This window comes from Lepidochelys olivacea (assembly GCF_965140295.1).
Source record: "Lepidochelys olivacea isolate rLepOli2 genome assembly, chromosome: 5".
Classification (NCBI taxonomy): Eukaryota; Metazoa; Chordata; order Testudines; family Cheloniidae; genus Lepidochelys; species Lepidochelys olivacea.
Window position 1 is genome coordinate 21,897,269 of NC_140415.1, and position 14,377 is coordinate 21,911,645.

A 14,377-nucleotide genomic window follows, 5' to 3' on the forward strand; every position below is an offset into this window, starting at 1 on the left:
TTATCTGCTGTAGCTTAGTCATCCAGTGGAGGTTTGTAAACAGAGTTCAGAAACAAATGAACGCTTTCTTGGAGGTAAGCTTCATTAGTTGTTTTCTGCCAAATAATCTTTTCAATTTATTGTGGTAGAGCAAGATTCATCTTTTTTGCATGGACTTGTCAGGCCTCAAAGTTATGGGTGGGAAATCTTGCAGGATCCCAAAATTCTACAGTGTTTAGAAAAAAATAGTAATATCCTGAAAATGCTTTTATGGCTCCTCTCCTGTAATATTCATTCTCTTTCAACTTAATTTTAAAGCCTTGAAAACCTTTTAAGTAACATGAACTTCTAACTGATGATCCTAACATCACCTTTCTATTGTGACCACCAACTATATTCCATTCTCAAAACCCTTCTTTTCCTCCCCAGCCAGCAGCGATTACTTCTGTGCCACACTGTCCTGCAATCATGGATCCTGGAACCCAGCGATCCACAGATTCTACCTTTAATTCTCCCTTGCGTGTTTCAAATTTCATTGCAGTTCTATCCATTGCTGCACATTTTTCAGGCTCTGGCTTCTAGAAAATTACAAGGGTTGCTACTGCAGAGCACCAAAGGCCAAGTGTCTGGCTTCAGTCAGTTCCTCCCTCCCATCAATTCACGAACAAGAATAATTTCATGCATAGTCTTACAGAAACCACATAGTGGTTTGGGTTTTAGAAGCCGACAGAAATTCTACTCACCATAGGCCTGTTGAACTGAAAAATCCTTGTCTGAAAAAACAAATAAATAAAATTTCCATGCCACAATATAATAATCACCATCTGGTATGGAAGTGTATGTTCATGTTAAGGAAGTTTGCTCTAAAATTAAGAAATGTCAGCCAAAAGAAAAACAGATATTATAAATCTATTTTTGAGACGACATTAGGTTTGTTTTGTTTTTCTTTCAGGGATTCACAGAACTCCTTCCTATAGACTTGATTAAAATTTTTGATGAAAATGAGTTGGAGGTTAGTATCTTTACATGACTTTGTTTTGTAGACAGTAAATCAGTACTGCACATTATTCTTAGAAATACTAGTTTCTGGAGTGAATGGTGTGTGAATGGATTTGAGGGAGCGGGTAGATTTTTCTCTCTAATTATTTGGTCTAGTGAATGTGTGTTTTAGATCATCATGACCTAGAGTTGAGAGAGGTGCTTCTCATTAAATTGGGGGGGACAAACAAACATATTTGTACAGATTGAGGTAGGTACTTAAGCATGTTCAGAACTTGCTGATTCAGCAACGGATGTGGTCCCTGTCCCACTGAGCGTACATACTAATTACATTCATCTTAGTGCACAGGTCAACGTTCTTCAGGAACTCTACTAGAGATAGTGGAGCTTCCCTTTGTATTTGTATATGCACGGCCTAGCAGTTTAAAAGGAGACAGCGGAGGGAGGGACTAAGACTGTTTTGTGTAGCTATTTTGTTTTCCTTTGTGCACCATTTTCTATTAACATCTTAACAATTACATCCATACTTAGTTATTAATGTGTGGTCTTGGAGATGTTGATGTTAACGACTGGAGACAACACACAATCTACAAGAATGGTTACTGCCCAAATCATCCTGTCATCCAGTGGTACTGGAAGGTAATATTATTTACCCCACTCTTCTCATGATCCTTCTATTTCTGAGATGAATGCTGCACTGTATGATACAGTATGTTTTGGTGTGAAGTCTGTTTTTTTCTCCATGAAAACACCGAACAGTATCTTCTACACACACTGGATAATAACTACCATTCTTCTTTTGTTGGTTGCCACTTTACTGTTCAGACCCTTTTCCAGATCGTTAACGAATATGTTGAACTCTGTCAGAGTTTGCAGATTATACAAAATTATTCAAGATAGTTACGTCCAAAGCAGACTGCTTGTACTGTCACCCTGTTTAGCAGGCTACCAGGTCTGAGTGTGTGTGGTTTTTTGTTTTATCCTTTTTGTGCTTTGCCCTCTTCTACTGCTTGAAATTATTTCTTTCCAATATTGCTGTTTAAGCTCTCCACATATTTGTATACTGTCATTGTGTCTCCCAGTGATCATTAGCCTAGCTACACATACTTAGTTCTCTTAATATTTCCTTGATAATGAAAAGTAGAGTTGCATCATAGGCATGTAGAGAGGGGGTATTTACTCTTCCCCAGATTTGATGCCTCTGCACATACAACCCAAAGTAACTTTTCTTTTGTTTTTGATTTGTTTATCACATAGCAAGCTCGGCTCTAATTTGCTATCTGCTGCCACATCTGTTTCTTTCCATGCTGCTTTCTTTCAGCACTGATTCTTCCTCCCAATTTAAATCATCCTAAGGCTAGCCTTGTTGTAGCACACCCCTCCCCCCAAAAGCCCTTTGTATAGACATGAGTGTGACGGGTTTAGTCACAGAGACCCCCTTGGGACTGTCACCTGATGTGCTGGAATTACCTCTGAGTCCGTTTTCTTTGCCAGCTTTGCCTGCCTTGTCGAGCCAGACATGCTAGCCTGCAGCAACACAGACCCATGTCTGGTCCATACCCCAACGCTGCAGATTTTAACCAAAAACTGCTCAACAGGTCACCGATCTCCAGCACCCAGACACCCAGCTCCCAGTGGGATCCAAACCCCAAATAAATCCATTTTACTCTGTATAAAGCTTATACAGGGTAAACTCATAAATTGTTCGCCCTCTGTAACACTGATAGAGAGATATGCACAGCTATTTGTTCCCCCAGGTATTTATCACTTACTCTGGGTTAATTAATAAACAAAAGTGATCAGTATATCAGTAAAGTATAAAGAGTAGGATTTAAGTGGTTTCAATTAATAACAGACCGAACAAAGTAAGTTACCAAGTTAAATAAAAGAAAACACGCAAGTCTAAGCCTAATACATTTAAGAAACTGAATACAGGTAAATCTCACCCTCAGGGATGTTCCAATAAGCTTCTTTCACAGATTAGACTCCTTCTTAACTAGGGGATTTCTCATGACTGGCAGCCCCCTTTGTTCTGTTCCACCCCCTTTTTATAGCTTTGGCACAAGGCAGGAATCCTTTGTCTCTCTGAATCCCCACCTCTGCTTCTAAATAGAAAAGCACCGGGTTTAAGATGGATTCCAGTACCCGGTGACATGGTCACATGTCCTGTGAGACCCAAAGCCTCCATTCTTTCGGCCTGACTCACAGGAACAAAGGAAGGCTTACAAGTAAACAGAGCCATTTACAACCAATTGTCCTGGTCAATGGGAGCCATCAAGATTCTAAACCACCATTAATGGCCCACCCCTTTGCATAATTACAATAGGACCTCAGAGTAATACTTCATATTTCTAGCTTCAGATACAAGAATGATACATTCATACAAATAGGATGCACAAACTTACTAGATCATAAGCTTTGGAATGATACCTTACAAGAGACCTTTTGCATAAAGCATATTCCAGTTACATTATATTTACACTTATAGACATATTTTCATAAAACATATGGAGTGCAATGACAATAAGCACTTCAATTTTACTGTTATCCTTTTGCGCATAATGTTTTAGGAGTGTCTCCTTTTTGACCTTCTCCCTCCGCTCTCCCAATCTCGTTTCCCTTTCACGTGTTGCTCTGGTGTTCGTAGCACCATAGGGAGCTAACCCACGATACTGGCTTGATTTTGCATCTTCAGCAGTTTACTCGGTCATTTTGATTCTCACAGATCTTATTCTTTGCCTCGTTCCTTAATTTTTCACTTCAAGATACACCTGTACTTGCTAAATATGGAGCTGTTTTGTCAGGAAGGCAGGAGTGTTAGCTTAAATAAATGTGAACACTTGGTTAGAACATAAAGCATGAAAAATAAATCTGGAGCTATATGTTTTGCTGGATAAGGACATTGAGATGTTTTTGCTGTCAGTAAAAGCGGTAGGCTCCAGATATATAAATGCCACCCTGATCTTTACATACATCCAGTGGCTAAAATAGCCATAATATACATGTGTATAACTGCCGCATCAAAACAATATCTTAGGGAATAATTTCGTGTAATAAATATAAAACTTCTCTGTGATCTGACTATATTGAATTTAGCACATCCAGTTAAGCAAATCTAATCAAATTATATAATAGAAAATAGTAGCAAGGAATTGCATTATGCAGTTTTAAGGAATCTCTGTCATTTGCTTTTCTGTGAATTCTGTTAGGAAGATTCATTTCACACACTTTGCTTGCTGCAGCTGTTTATATATGTCAGTTCTCCTTTAAGTGATTGTGCGGGTGCCTATGGTGGGATGTAATTGTGCACAATACATCTTGAAGAACAACCGTTATTGTACTACTCCCGGGGGAATTCTGCACCTCTGCGCAATGCAGAATTTTGCAGAAATTAATGTTGGGCACACAGAATTTCCTTTTTTCCCCATAGAATGGGCTGCGGAGATGTTGGGTGCCACTAGGGGCCGCTGGACCCGGCAGAGCCCAGCTTGCAAATGGAAGACATGGCTAGGTGGGAGGGGGAGGAAACTGGAGAGTTCCCAGCAGCTGCAGTTCCCAGCACGCTCTGAAGGAAGGAAGCGGCACACACGAAACTCCGTGCAAGCCCGAAACCCAGCATCAAGCTGTTTCTCTCTCTGGATCCCTGGTCGGGGGGTAGGGTGTGAGTGCATGGGCCGGGGGGGGGCTCCAGCTCGGCTCTGGGGGAAAGAGGGGGGCAGAAAAGCAAGAACTAGGTTGTCGTAGGGGTTTAACTTTCTGCTCCTGGGGGAAATTTTGTGTGTGTCTCTGTACTGTTACATACATACTTACTGACAGGGTTAGGGTTAGGGTTAATTACCAAAATAATTGAAACTGGAGTGATTATTAGTGTTATTTTGACAAATAAAGTTTTCAGAATTTTAAAATATTGTGTGCAGAATTTTTAATTTTTTTGGTGCAGAATTCCCCCAGGAGTATTTTACAGGTAAGTAACTATTTTTACTGATAGTACCAAAAGGAAAATCAACTCATCCAAAATACTGAAATAAAGTGTATTACTCCCAACTGATGCCAAAGCAGTGGGCTGTTTTGGCCTTTATGACAGTTGAAAGAAGAGTCTCTTTATCTAAGATTAGAAAGGCTGGTATCACGCCAGTAAAAGAAAATACTGTAAGTATTTTGAAGTTATCTGTCTAGTTGTTGTGTTACAATACAAATTATGTTTTTAAAATCCTCCTGATGCCTGCACACACTGTTGTATCGTGCCTGCTGACTCTCTCTCTTTGTTATTAGGCTGTCTTACTGATGGATGCTGAAAAGCGTATCCGGTTATTGCAGTTTGTTACTGGGACATCACGAGTGCCTATGAATGGATTTGCTGAACTTTATGGTGAGTTAAAAATTGAAGGTACTTAAAGATGTTTAGCACTAAAATCTTTTTATTGTTGCTCTTTGAAATGGTTGGACCAATTCTGAGTAGGATAGTGTGCCAACAAGAGAACCTGTGCACGATAGGGGTATTACAAGATGGAAGTTTTCACTCCAATGTCAATTGAATTGCTCCTTCCCAACCCAAAAAACCTATGGAGGCTTTATGACAGCAGCTGTGGAGGGCATGTTCTTGCTCTCTGCAAGAATAACCTTGATAGGGTAAAGAGTCTGTGTATGTGGCTGCTGCTGTGCAGATTGGAAGCCCACAAGTACATCACGTTTGCAGTCTTAATGTGTACTTATTTTGTGGCATTATATACATTGCACCTGAAATTAACTGTATGGAATAATGAGTAGACAGTATCTATAAATATAGGGTCAGACACTTAGCTTCTTTAACTTAGACTTCACTGACGTGAAAGTACACCAATTATACAAGCCGAGGATTTAGCCTATAATTTTGCAAACATTTAATTTTGAGTTTATAGCATTTAAGTAAAAAGAAAAGGAGTACGTGTGGCACCTTAGAGGCTAACAAATTTATTTGAGCATGAGCTTTCGCGAGCTACAGCTCCTATGAAGTGAGCTGTAGCTCACAAAAGCTTATGCTCAAATAAATTTGTTAGTCTCTAAGGTGCCACACGTACTCCTTTTCTTTTTGCGAATACAGACTAACACGACTGCTACTCTGAAACCTAGCATTTAAGTATTCTACCTAAAATCCAGTGCTTAAACTATACTTGTGGGGTTTTTTTACTCCTTGTCCAGGTTCAAATGGTCCTCAGCTGTTTACAATAGAGCAATGGGGAAGTCCTGAAAAATTGCCCAGAGCTCACACATGGTGAGTAATGAAAACATAAAATTAAGGAGTTTATGGATTGTTACACTGCCAAGAAAGGATGGATCTGGTGACCAAATTTGACAGGAATATACTCTATCTCAAGATCATGTCTTTGTCCTATAGAGATGGTTTTCTATAAAATGGGATAATCTCCAACCTTGTGCATTCACTGCCACAGTTCTAAACATTCAAGAAGTTTAGAATTATCTGCTCTCAAACTGCAGCCAGCATGAAACCGACAAAATTCCAGGAACTAGCCAGCTCAACTTCGGTCTGTTCTAACTGCTTGTCTTAGTTTCCAAAAGGTTCTTTGTTTAATCCTGTCCTTCAACACATTAAAAGCTGATCTATGTTAGAAAACTAATAGGTGCAAACCCGTAATGTAGATGCACTTAAGCCACTTTAAATCTTATATACTTTTATTTGGGTAAAGAATTTCTGTTCTGTATGACGGTGATCCAGTTGTCCCTTGAAGTTGGGAGACATTTCTCTTGAGCTATAGCTGATCTGTTTTAATGTATTTGTTGCACAGAAAGGATTCTACTTGAAAGCCTTTTCACCTTATTTCAAGCAATTGCTACTCCTATACAGAAGCTGTTAATTTTCTATCAAATTTGAAGGCACCCATTAGTCTGCAAATTGTCTTAAGCACTTGGCAATTAAACAAGTATGCTAATGAGATGGAACTGTTGTCTATAACCATTTTAATCCCTTCTGCTAGAAGACTTTTTTGTGTCTCAAATGTAATTTACCTTTTTCAAATGGATAAGGGCTTAATCTTGCAAGGTACAGAGTAGTGGGACTTGATCCACCACATCACTTAAAGCATGTGACTTAAGTGCTTTGCTGTGTCGGGGTCAGAGCACTTGTCACCTTTGATGATCAAGCCCCAAGTCCCACATTTTTGCCATATCAGTATTATGCTGGGTGAATCTTCTACCTGGATCGCTTTCCCTCTCACCATAAAAATACTAGTTTTAAATTAATATGAAAACACTTGTAGGTGTTGGCATCCTAAAGTTTGCTATGTCACTTGATAGAAATGATGAGCTTTGAACAATACAGAATAGTGCATGGGGCTCTGTTTACTTTGAAAGGTAGATTGTACAGAGAGGGGGACAGTGCTTCTGAGTGGCACAAGGAAAGGAACAAAAGTGCCTTGCATTAGAAGTACATTACTATTCTGTCCCTTGTTTCGTATGTATTACAGAATTATTACCCCTTCCTCTTTCTGTCTGAGAAACTAATGAATGGAAACAAATATGTGAGGTGGGAAAGAGGGACTGGCAACAGTACAAATAGAGGGCTGATATCTTTTTCTTTCGGTGCTAGGATCTACTTCAGAAATCTCTTGTTCCCCTCCTCCCTCTCTCCCCCAACCACTACTACTTTTGCAGGCAGCTTTTACTCTCATCACCACATGCCGGGATTCAGTTTCAGTGAATTACTTTTATTCTCTTTCTTGAAAAGTGGATAGAAGGAGTTCTGTGAAAATCTGTGAGCCAACAAAGCACAACCACAGAAAACCACACTGTGAACAGGAGCAGCTGGTTCCAAAAGGCTCCATATGCCCCTGCCTTGTCAGACGATTCACTGAAAAGCGGACGCCCCAGCCCAGTTGACTTAATTTAAGTTAGCCAGACACATACATAAAACTCAGATGACAGGAACTGAGAATCTGTGAAGCAAAAAAAGAACCAAAAGATTAATTATTGTGAATGCTTTCCATGTATGGAAGCCCTATAAAATAAATGGGGTTTAAATTCTTTGGTGTTCTATAGAAAATAAATCTTACAGCATTTAATAGTAATCACCTTTCCATAGGTTTTTGAACCATCCTACAGAATTTTATAGCAGGAGGCTGCACTTACTTACAGAACAATTTCTGTTATCTATTAAATTATCAAAGATGTTTTCAAAGAGCCTTTGGTTTTGGTTTTGGTTGCTGTTCTCACTCCCCTGGAGGGAAAATGAGCATCTGACCTTTAAATTCAGTGTATCTCTGCTGAGTCTTTGGAACTGATGAGGCCTCCAAATTATATGACCTCCAGATACTTTTGTTTTACTTTAAGTTGATTATCAAATGATATTTTTTTCCCCTTCAATTTCAGCTTTAATCGCCTTGACTTACCTCCGTATGAATCTTTTGAAGATTTACGAGAGAAGCTTCTTATGGCAGTTGAAAATGCTCAAGGATTTGAAGGAGTGGATTAAAACAGCAATTTTTTTTTTTCCATCGAGCAAGTTCTGCTTGAACTGTTGAATTTGCCTAATGGACATTAACAAGTGACAATGGCAGAACAGTTGCACAATGTTGGTTCATGGAGCAAACTCTTCTACAGTGCCGTTGCCTAAATTCAGAAATTTGAACTACAATCTGTGGATAACATTTCTGATATTTCCACAGTAAATCACCAACTGGTTGACACGTACTCTAATTTCAGCAGGACTTGTTCTATTTATGTTGTGCCTCTGTAGGCAAAGCCCTTAATAAATATTTTACATACTTTCTAATGACAATGAATGGAATTAATCACTTTACAGGTATAGTATTACAACTCATGTTTACTTTTTAAATGATTTAGACATTTTCAGATTTTATTTCATCACAATTAAAAATGTCATCTACTTGGAAAAATGAGCATTTCTTATCTTAATTTCATACCAGACTTGATGCCAGTGGCATTTTTACTTTCAAAATGCATTTTGAGCCTTGTGTCCCCAACCTATTAGAAAAGCTGGAGTAAATGATGTGAGAAATTTTCTGCAGATGGAATATATTAATGGCAAATGTAAAAGCTTTTCATTGAGCACATTAATATGTTCTGTACCCAAAAGAAAAAGTATAGATTGGATGTTACATTTTTGTATAAATCAATAGAATAGTTACAAGCTGAGAGAGGATCATAACATAGCATGCCAAATCTCATGGTCAATAAAGAAATCACCTCATTATTCCTTGGTAATATTTATGTGTACTATAAAACATTTTGGGATAGGGTTGGCATTATCAATATAGGAAAAAATGCTTAATCCTGTCATTAACTTTGTACAGTGATTCTTTTACTATTCTTTCCTCTTTACTATTTGCAATGGAGGCATTTTGAATGAAATTTGGCACTGCTTGATTTGGAACTGTGGAAACCAGATCTGTTTTGTCTCCTATTTGTATGCATTTGCGAATATTACCTAAATAACAAGGTTTTTTTTTGTTTCTAACTGCACCAACTCTAAAGGCACTTTATGTAACACATGGAGGTCATATCTGTTTTTTATCATAAACATTAATGTGATTATATTCCTTCTCACTGCACATGTCTTTCGGGTGCAATATCTATCAATTGTGAATTTGGCTGCTGCTGCTGTATAAAAACCAGATGTAGAGCTGGGCCTGCAGACATGTTCTCACCTATTGTTTTTGTGATTTTTTTTATTCAATCACAAAGATTTATTTAATATATACGGTTATCTAATCAATTTTGTTACCTATGACATGTTGCATGCTTAAACTATAATGCCTGAGTTGTATCTGTTGTGTGATAGATTAAAGGCAAAAGAGAAGACTTGCATTTGATCGACTGAAGTTAAATGGTTAACATAGCAGTAGGGTAGGTTTGAGGGTATGCATTCAGCAATTTGATTATGTTCAGCTTTGTGAGCTTTTGTCCACCTACATAACACACTTTGTTGTTTTTTCTAAGAACCCGACTAACACTTATTCACAAGCAAGATTACAGGGTGCAAAAATAATTGAAACAATTTCACCCCTTATTGCCAAGAACTGAGCTTTTTTTATTTTATTTTATTATTATTATTTTTAGCACATGCAATCCGCTGCCAGCAATGCGTGTGGCAGCAGTTGCAGGCAGGGAGTGTAATAAGTATTAACTCTAGCCATGAGAGCTAATTTAGCAAAACTCATCAAAGCTAATAACATTCAACAAATGCTAATTTGTCAAACTTTGCCTGGCTTGGGATGCAGCCTCAGTTTGCTCACAAAAGTTTGAAGAGTCAATAGGTGCATGAAGAAGTTTTGAACCTTCTAATTTGAATGTAGATTAAGGTTAATTCCCTTTCTATATTAATTTTATTTTCAGACATTCCTTTTTTCCATCTGGTGAGCTGAAAACATAGACATGAGAATGAAGTGGGCTGGATATGACTAGATGTAAAACACTATATTGATAGCCTCTTACGCTTTTAGTGAGTTGGATCTGATCTTTCTAATGTATATCTACATGCCAAACTTCTGTAGCTAGAACATGGAATTGCCTTTAAAAATCTGTCATATTCCATGGTCAGTTTTCTTTTTAAAAACAATGTCTTAATTGGAAGAGTTTTTGTATGTTTGGAGGTAACGTTTTGCTTCAGTGCCATGTAACAGAACCTTATTTCAAGGACTCCTATGAGTTTTTGCTTTAGACTTGAAATATAAACTAACGCTTATGTAATAAGGGATAATGTAGTCAAGCAGTTAGGCTGGGGGAACTGGGAGTCAGGAGATTTGAGTTAAATTCCCAACTCTGCCATCACTCTCACTGTTACTCCTTGGTTGAGTCATTTAAATTCTGTGCCTGTTTTCCCATCTGCAAAATGGGCTTCAGATCTGTGTGTAAAGATGAAAGGCTCTATATAACTGCAAAAGATGGAATAATGGAGCATAACACTTTAAGATCAGGCTTTTAGAAAATTAGGCTAACGTCTTTTCAGATCCACTTACACATAAACTAAGAATAGAAACTCCAAAAGACTTCAGTATACATTACTGTATTGAGGTAAATCCCTGTTATTAAGGAGAAAATTTGTATTTTTAATCACTGAAAATACTCATTGTTGGAAAATAAGTACAAGAAATGTTTCTCAAAAAATATCCCCCAGCCCCTTAGAGTCCAGAGAACTTAAACCTTACTGTAGAAGTGAGTCTGTCCCTTTTTGTCAGCGTCTCTAAGAGACCCTGGTATTCCAGCAAGTAATCCTGGCTATTACCAAGGTAAATTTATAATGTGAAAAGTGAATTGTTCAGTCTAACCCCTTTATTGCACAAAGGGGTTAGACTGAACAATTCATGTTATGTGTTGCATATTATAAGTTCTTTTTCGTTTGCTCTAGCTAACAGGCGGTTCCTGAGCAGCACAATCCTTGGCCTTGTCTACCCTTGGATTTTAGCCACCACTGAAGCTGTGTTGATGTAGCTGCACTGGTGCAAACCTCTAGTGTAAATGCACTGTACTAGTGCAAAGTAGATGTTGCACTAAGGTAACTTACCTTAGTGGCTAAAAACCTTACTGTAGAAATGCCCCTTGTGTCAGCCAAAAGGCTGTTACCACTTGTGGAATCTGTTCTTTAAACCCGAGAATTGTCTTCAGTTTTGCAAATGACTTGTGTGAGGTCCAGGTACCTAGTGTGTACTTCAGCAAAACCGCATCTGTAAGGGAGTTTGATTCTATTCTACAGATTACTTTGTAACTAAGAACTGTATATGTTGAAGCTGTTTTTGCATTGACTGTTATGATATAAAGTTGATTTCTTGGAGTTTCTGTTCTAATACACCGAACCTCTTAGAAGTTCTTCTGGAATTCCTGACATTGTATTTGAAGGACTCTTTCAAGGGAAAGGTGGCTAAATGTCTCTTATTTATTAAACCTTAATTAATGAGGAGATTGCTCCATTTGGATTTGTGCTCTAACTTGGTGCCTTTCTTTAATATTCAAATACTGTATTCACATTCATTGACCCGGACTATGTATGAATAGTTCACCCCCTTAATCATAAAACAGATACTTTTGTAGAATTTGTATTTTTTAAAAGATTCTATCTGGCCAAATTATTGTAATTTCTTGCTCACATCAAGTCTTTTATATCTCTGGCTCTCTTGTAAGGCAGGTCAGTTACATACCATAATTCCAGCATTTATTCCTAGTTGATAGAAACTCATTATGACTGGACCTAATGTCTTCCTGAAAATTTATCTTCCTTTTGTCTTCCCACTGAAGTTAACCCCCAAAAAAAAAGGGGGGGGGGCGAATTTGTTATTTCATTCTATTTTATTATTAAATTTCTCATCCTAGAGGAGACATCCCTATCTCTGAACTTCTCATGCAGGGAGGGCAAGCTGCGTGCTCTCTTGTAATATTTTCTGACAAACCAGCAGAGGATGCTGCTCTACAGACTAACCAAGTATCTCACCCCCCCCCTTAATCTCCACTACCCCAAAAGAAATTCACTACCTCTGTTATGTGATTAGCTTTTACTGACTGGTGATCAAGACTGCGGAGTTCAGTATCATAGTTGCAAATCTCACTTCTGAGATACAGAATCTGTTCATATACTTTGAGTGAAACCGTGGCCTTGATGAAGTCAATAGCAAAACTCCTAGTGACTTCAGTGGGGCCTGGATTTTGCCCTTTGTGTTCTGGAATTTATAACCGGGAGGGATAAGTGACACATTTGGACCACTTTTTCAGATATATGTACAGTATACCCAACTATATACAAAACTGAATTTTTAATATGTAAGATGAAAAAGGAAAAAACCCTTTTAATTAGCAGAGTGGACGTTTTACAAGCATGAGGGTGTTTTTAATAGCAAAAGTCTTTTCTTTTGCTTGTATGGAATTTTGAAAAAGACCTCTCTTCCAACATCTGTTAGACGTTGCACTAAAAAGCAATGCATGTTTGAAATGCATGGGGAAATTGTTTTGATAAAACTGGAATCTAACCCATATTAATGTTACATATCCCTCAGGTCTGTCATCCTGCACACATAACCTTACATTCATATCACATGACCACCACCACAAACCATATTTAATCACATGCCTCTATACTTCTAAGCCATCTGGATTTTCCTACATTGCTCTTTCATTTAGAATGTCATGTTTTCCTCTTTCAGTTAACGTCAGTGTAGCTTTTGTTCTTTTTTACCACTATATATACACATATATAAACACAGCGTGTACCCACATACAGCAGTACATATATGTAATGCATTTTTATACTTTAATCAATTCTGTGTTCAGGATTGGCTTCTAAAGAGGACTGTGAGCAGTTTGTCTCCAATGCAGCTTTAGCAAAGCCATGCCATAGTGAATACATTATGATTCTCAGAACCCAAATAAAACCACTAGAAGGTGATTTTGCTATGCTCTGTGTTTGTGAACTTATGCCCTTTATTCAAATTTAAACCTGAAATGACTACTTCCAAAGGTGAAAAATAGTTTCAAACATTCCAGATGAAATTCACGATCTTTCGTAACTTTTTATTGTAAAACCGCCTGAGAATATGAGGCTATTTAAAATTATATTAAACTACATTAAAATTGATGTAAAAAAACAAACAAACTGAAAACTACTACTTATAAATAATGCTCATTTTCACAATCAAAATAGCTTTAAAGTATGGTTGGATTTGATACACAGTGGAAAATGTTTTTTGTTTTTGTTTAAGGACAAAATCATTTTTTCCATTTATTTTCTTAAGAGAAGTGAAGGAAATTGTAGTTTGTTTCCTGACAGCAAAAGATCAATGTAACAAAATGAGATTGTTGTAATGAAATGACGCAACTTGTTAAATATTTAATAAAGAATTATGGAAGCTGGAACATTTTATACTTCAAATACATGGTCTGTCTAATTGAAAGTTTGTTGTATTGTGTTAAAAGGGTTGTAACTTCCAGCAAAGTTCGGGGGAGACGCAGGGCAGTAAACAATGGTAATCAGAGCATCTATGTACAATTTATCTGAAGCATTACTACCATCCAGGTACTGCATCTCTTTTCTTGATAATTACTACTTGACAGTTGTTGACTTGCACAATTAACGCATGGTTAGTATGCACACAATATACTGTTTAATACCATGGCATTCCTTCAAAAGAATGTGTTAAATACGGAACCTCCTTCCCCACACACACATCTCCCTACCCCAACTCATGCACCAGTGTTAAGCTGTTTTTAATAGCAAAAAGTAACTTTTGTTAAAATTATTTCAGCAGATGCAAGAAGTGAGCCCTTTTGTTTTTATATTGTTCAACTTTTTCTGCAGTTACTTCCAAGCTTTATTTTGTGATTCAACATACCTACAACACGTATATAGTTTTAATCCTGCATCAGTGAACAATCTTTACAGATCTTCCCACTGTAACTATTC

General features: G+C 37.6%; 1 protein-coding gene across 9 annotated transcripts in view; it reads left to right on the forward strand.

Moving 5' to 3' along the window:
• The window catches only part of NEDD4L (NEDD4 like E3 ubiquitin protein ligase), a 374,946-nt gene extending 361,133 nt beyond the window's left edge, over positions 1-13,813 (forward strand). For 8 of the 9 annotated variants that reach the window (XM_084629494.1, XM_084629492.1, XM_084629493.1 and 5 more), the window contains 6 exons: positions 14-74; positions 932-991; positions 1,510-1,617; positions 5,251-5,347; positions 6,157-6,229; positions 8,341-13,810. In XM_084629494.1, coding sequence (XP_084485620.1) covers positions 14-74; positions 932-991; positions 1,510-1,617; positions 5,251-5,347; positions 6,157-6,229; positions 8,341-8,443 — 502 coding nt within the window. In that variant the 3' untranslated portion in view covers positions 8,444-13,810. Of the gene's footprint in view, positions 1-13; positions 75-931; positions 992-1,509; positions 1,618-5,250; positions 5,348-6,156; positions 6,230-8,340 lie in introns of all 9 variants that reach the window. The other variant, XM_084629490.1, reaches the window with a different exon arrangement.
• Positions 13,814-14,377: the final 564 nt, after the last annotated feature.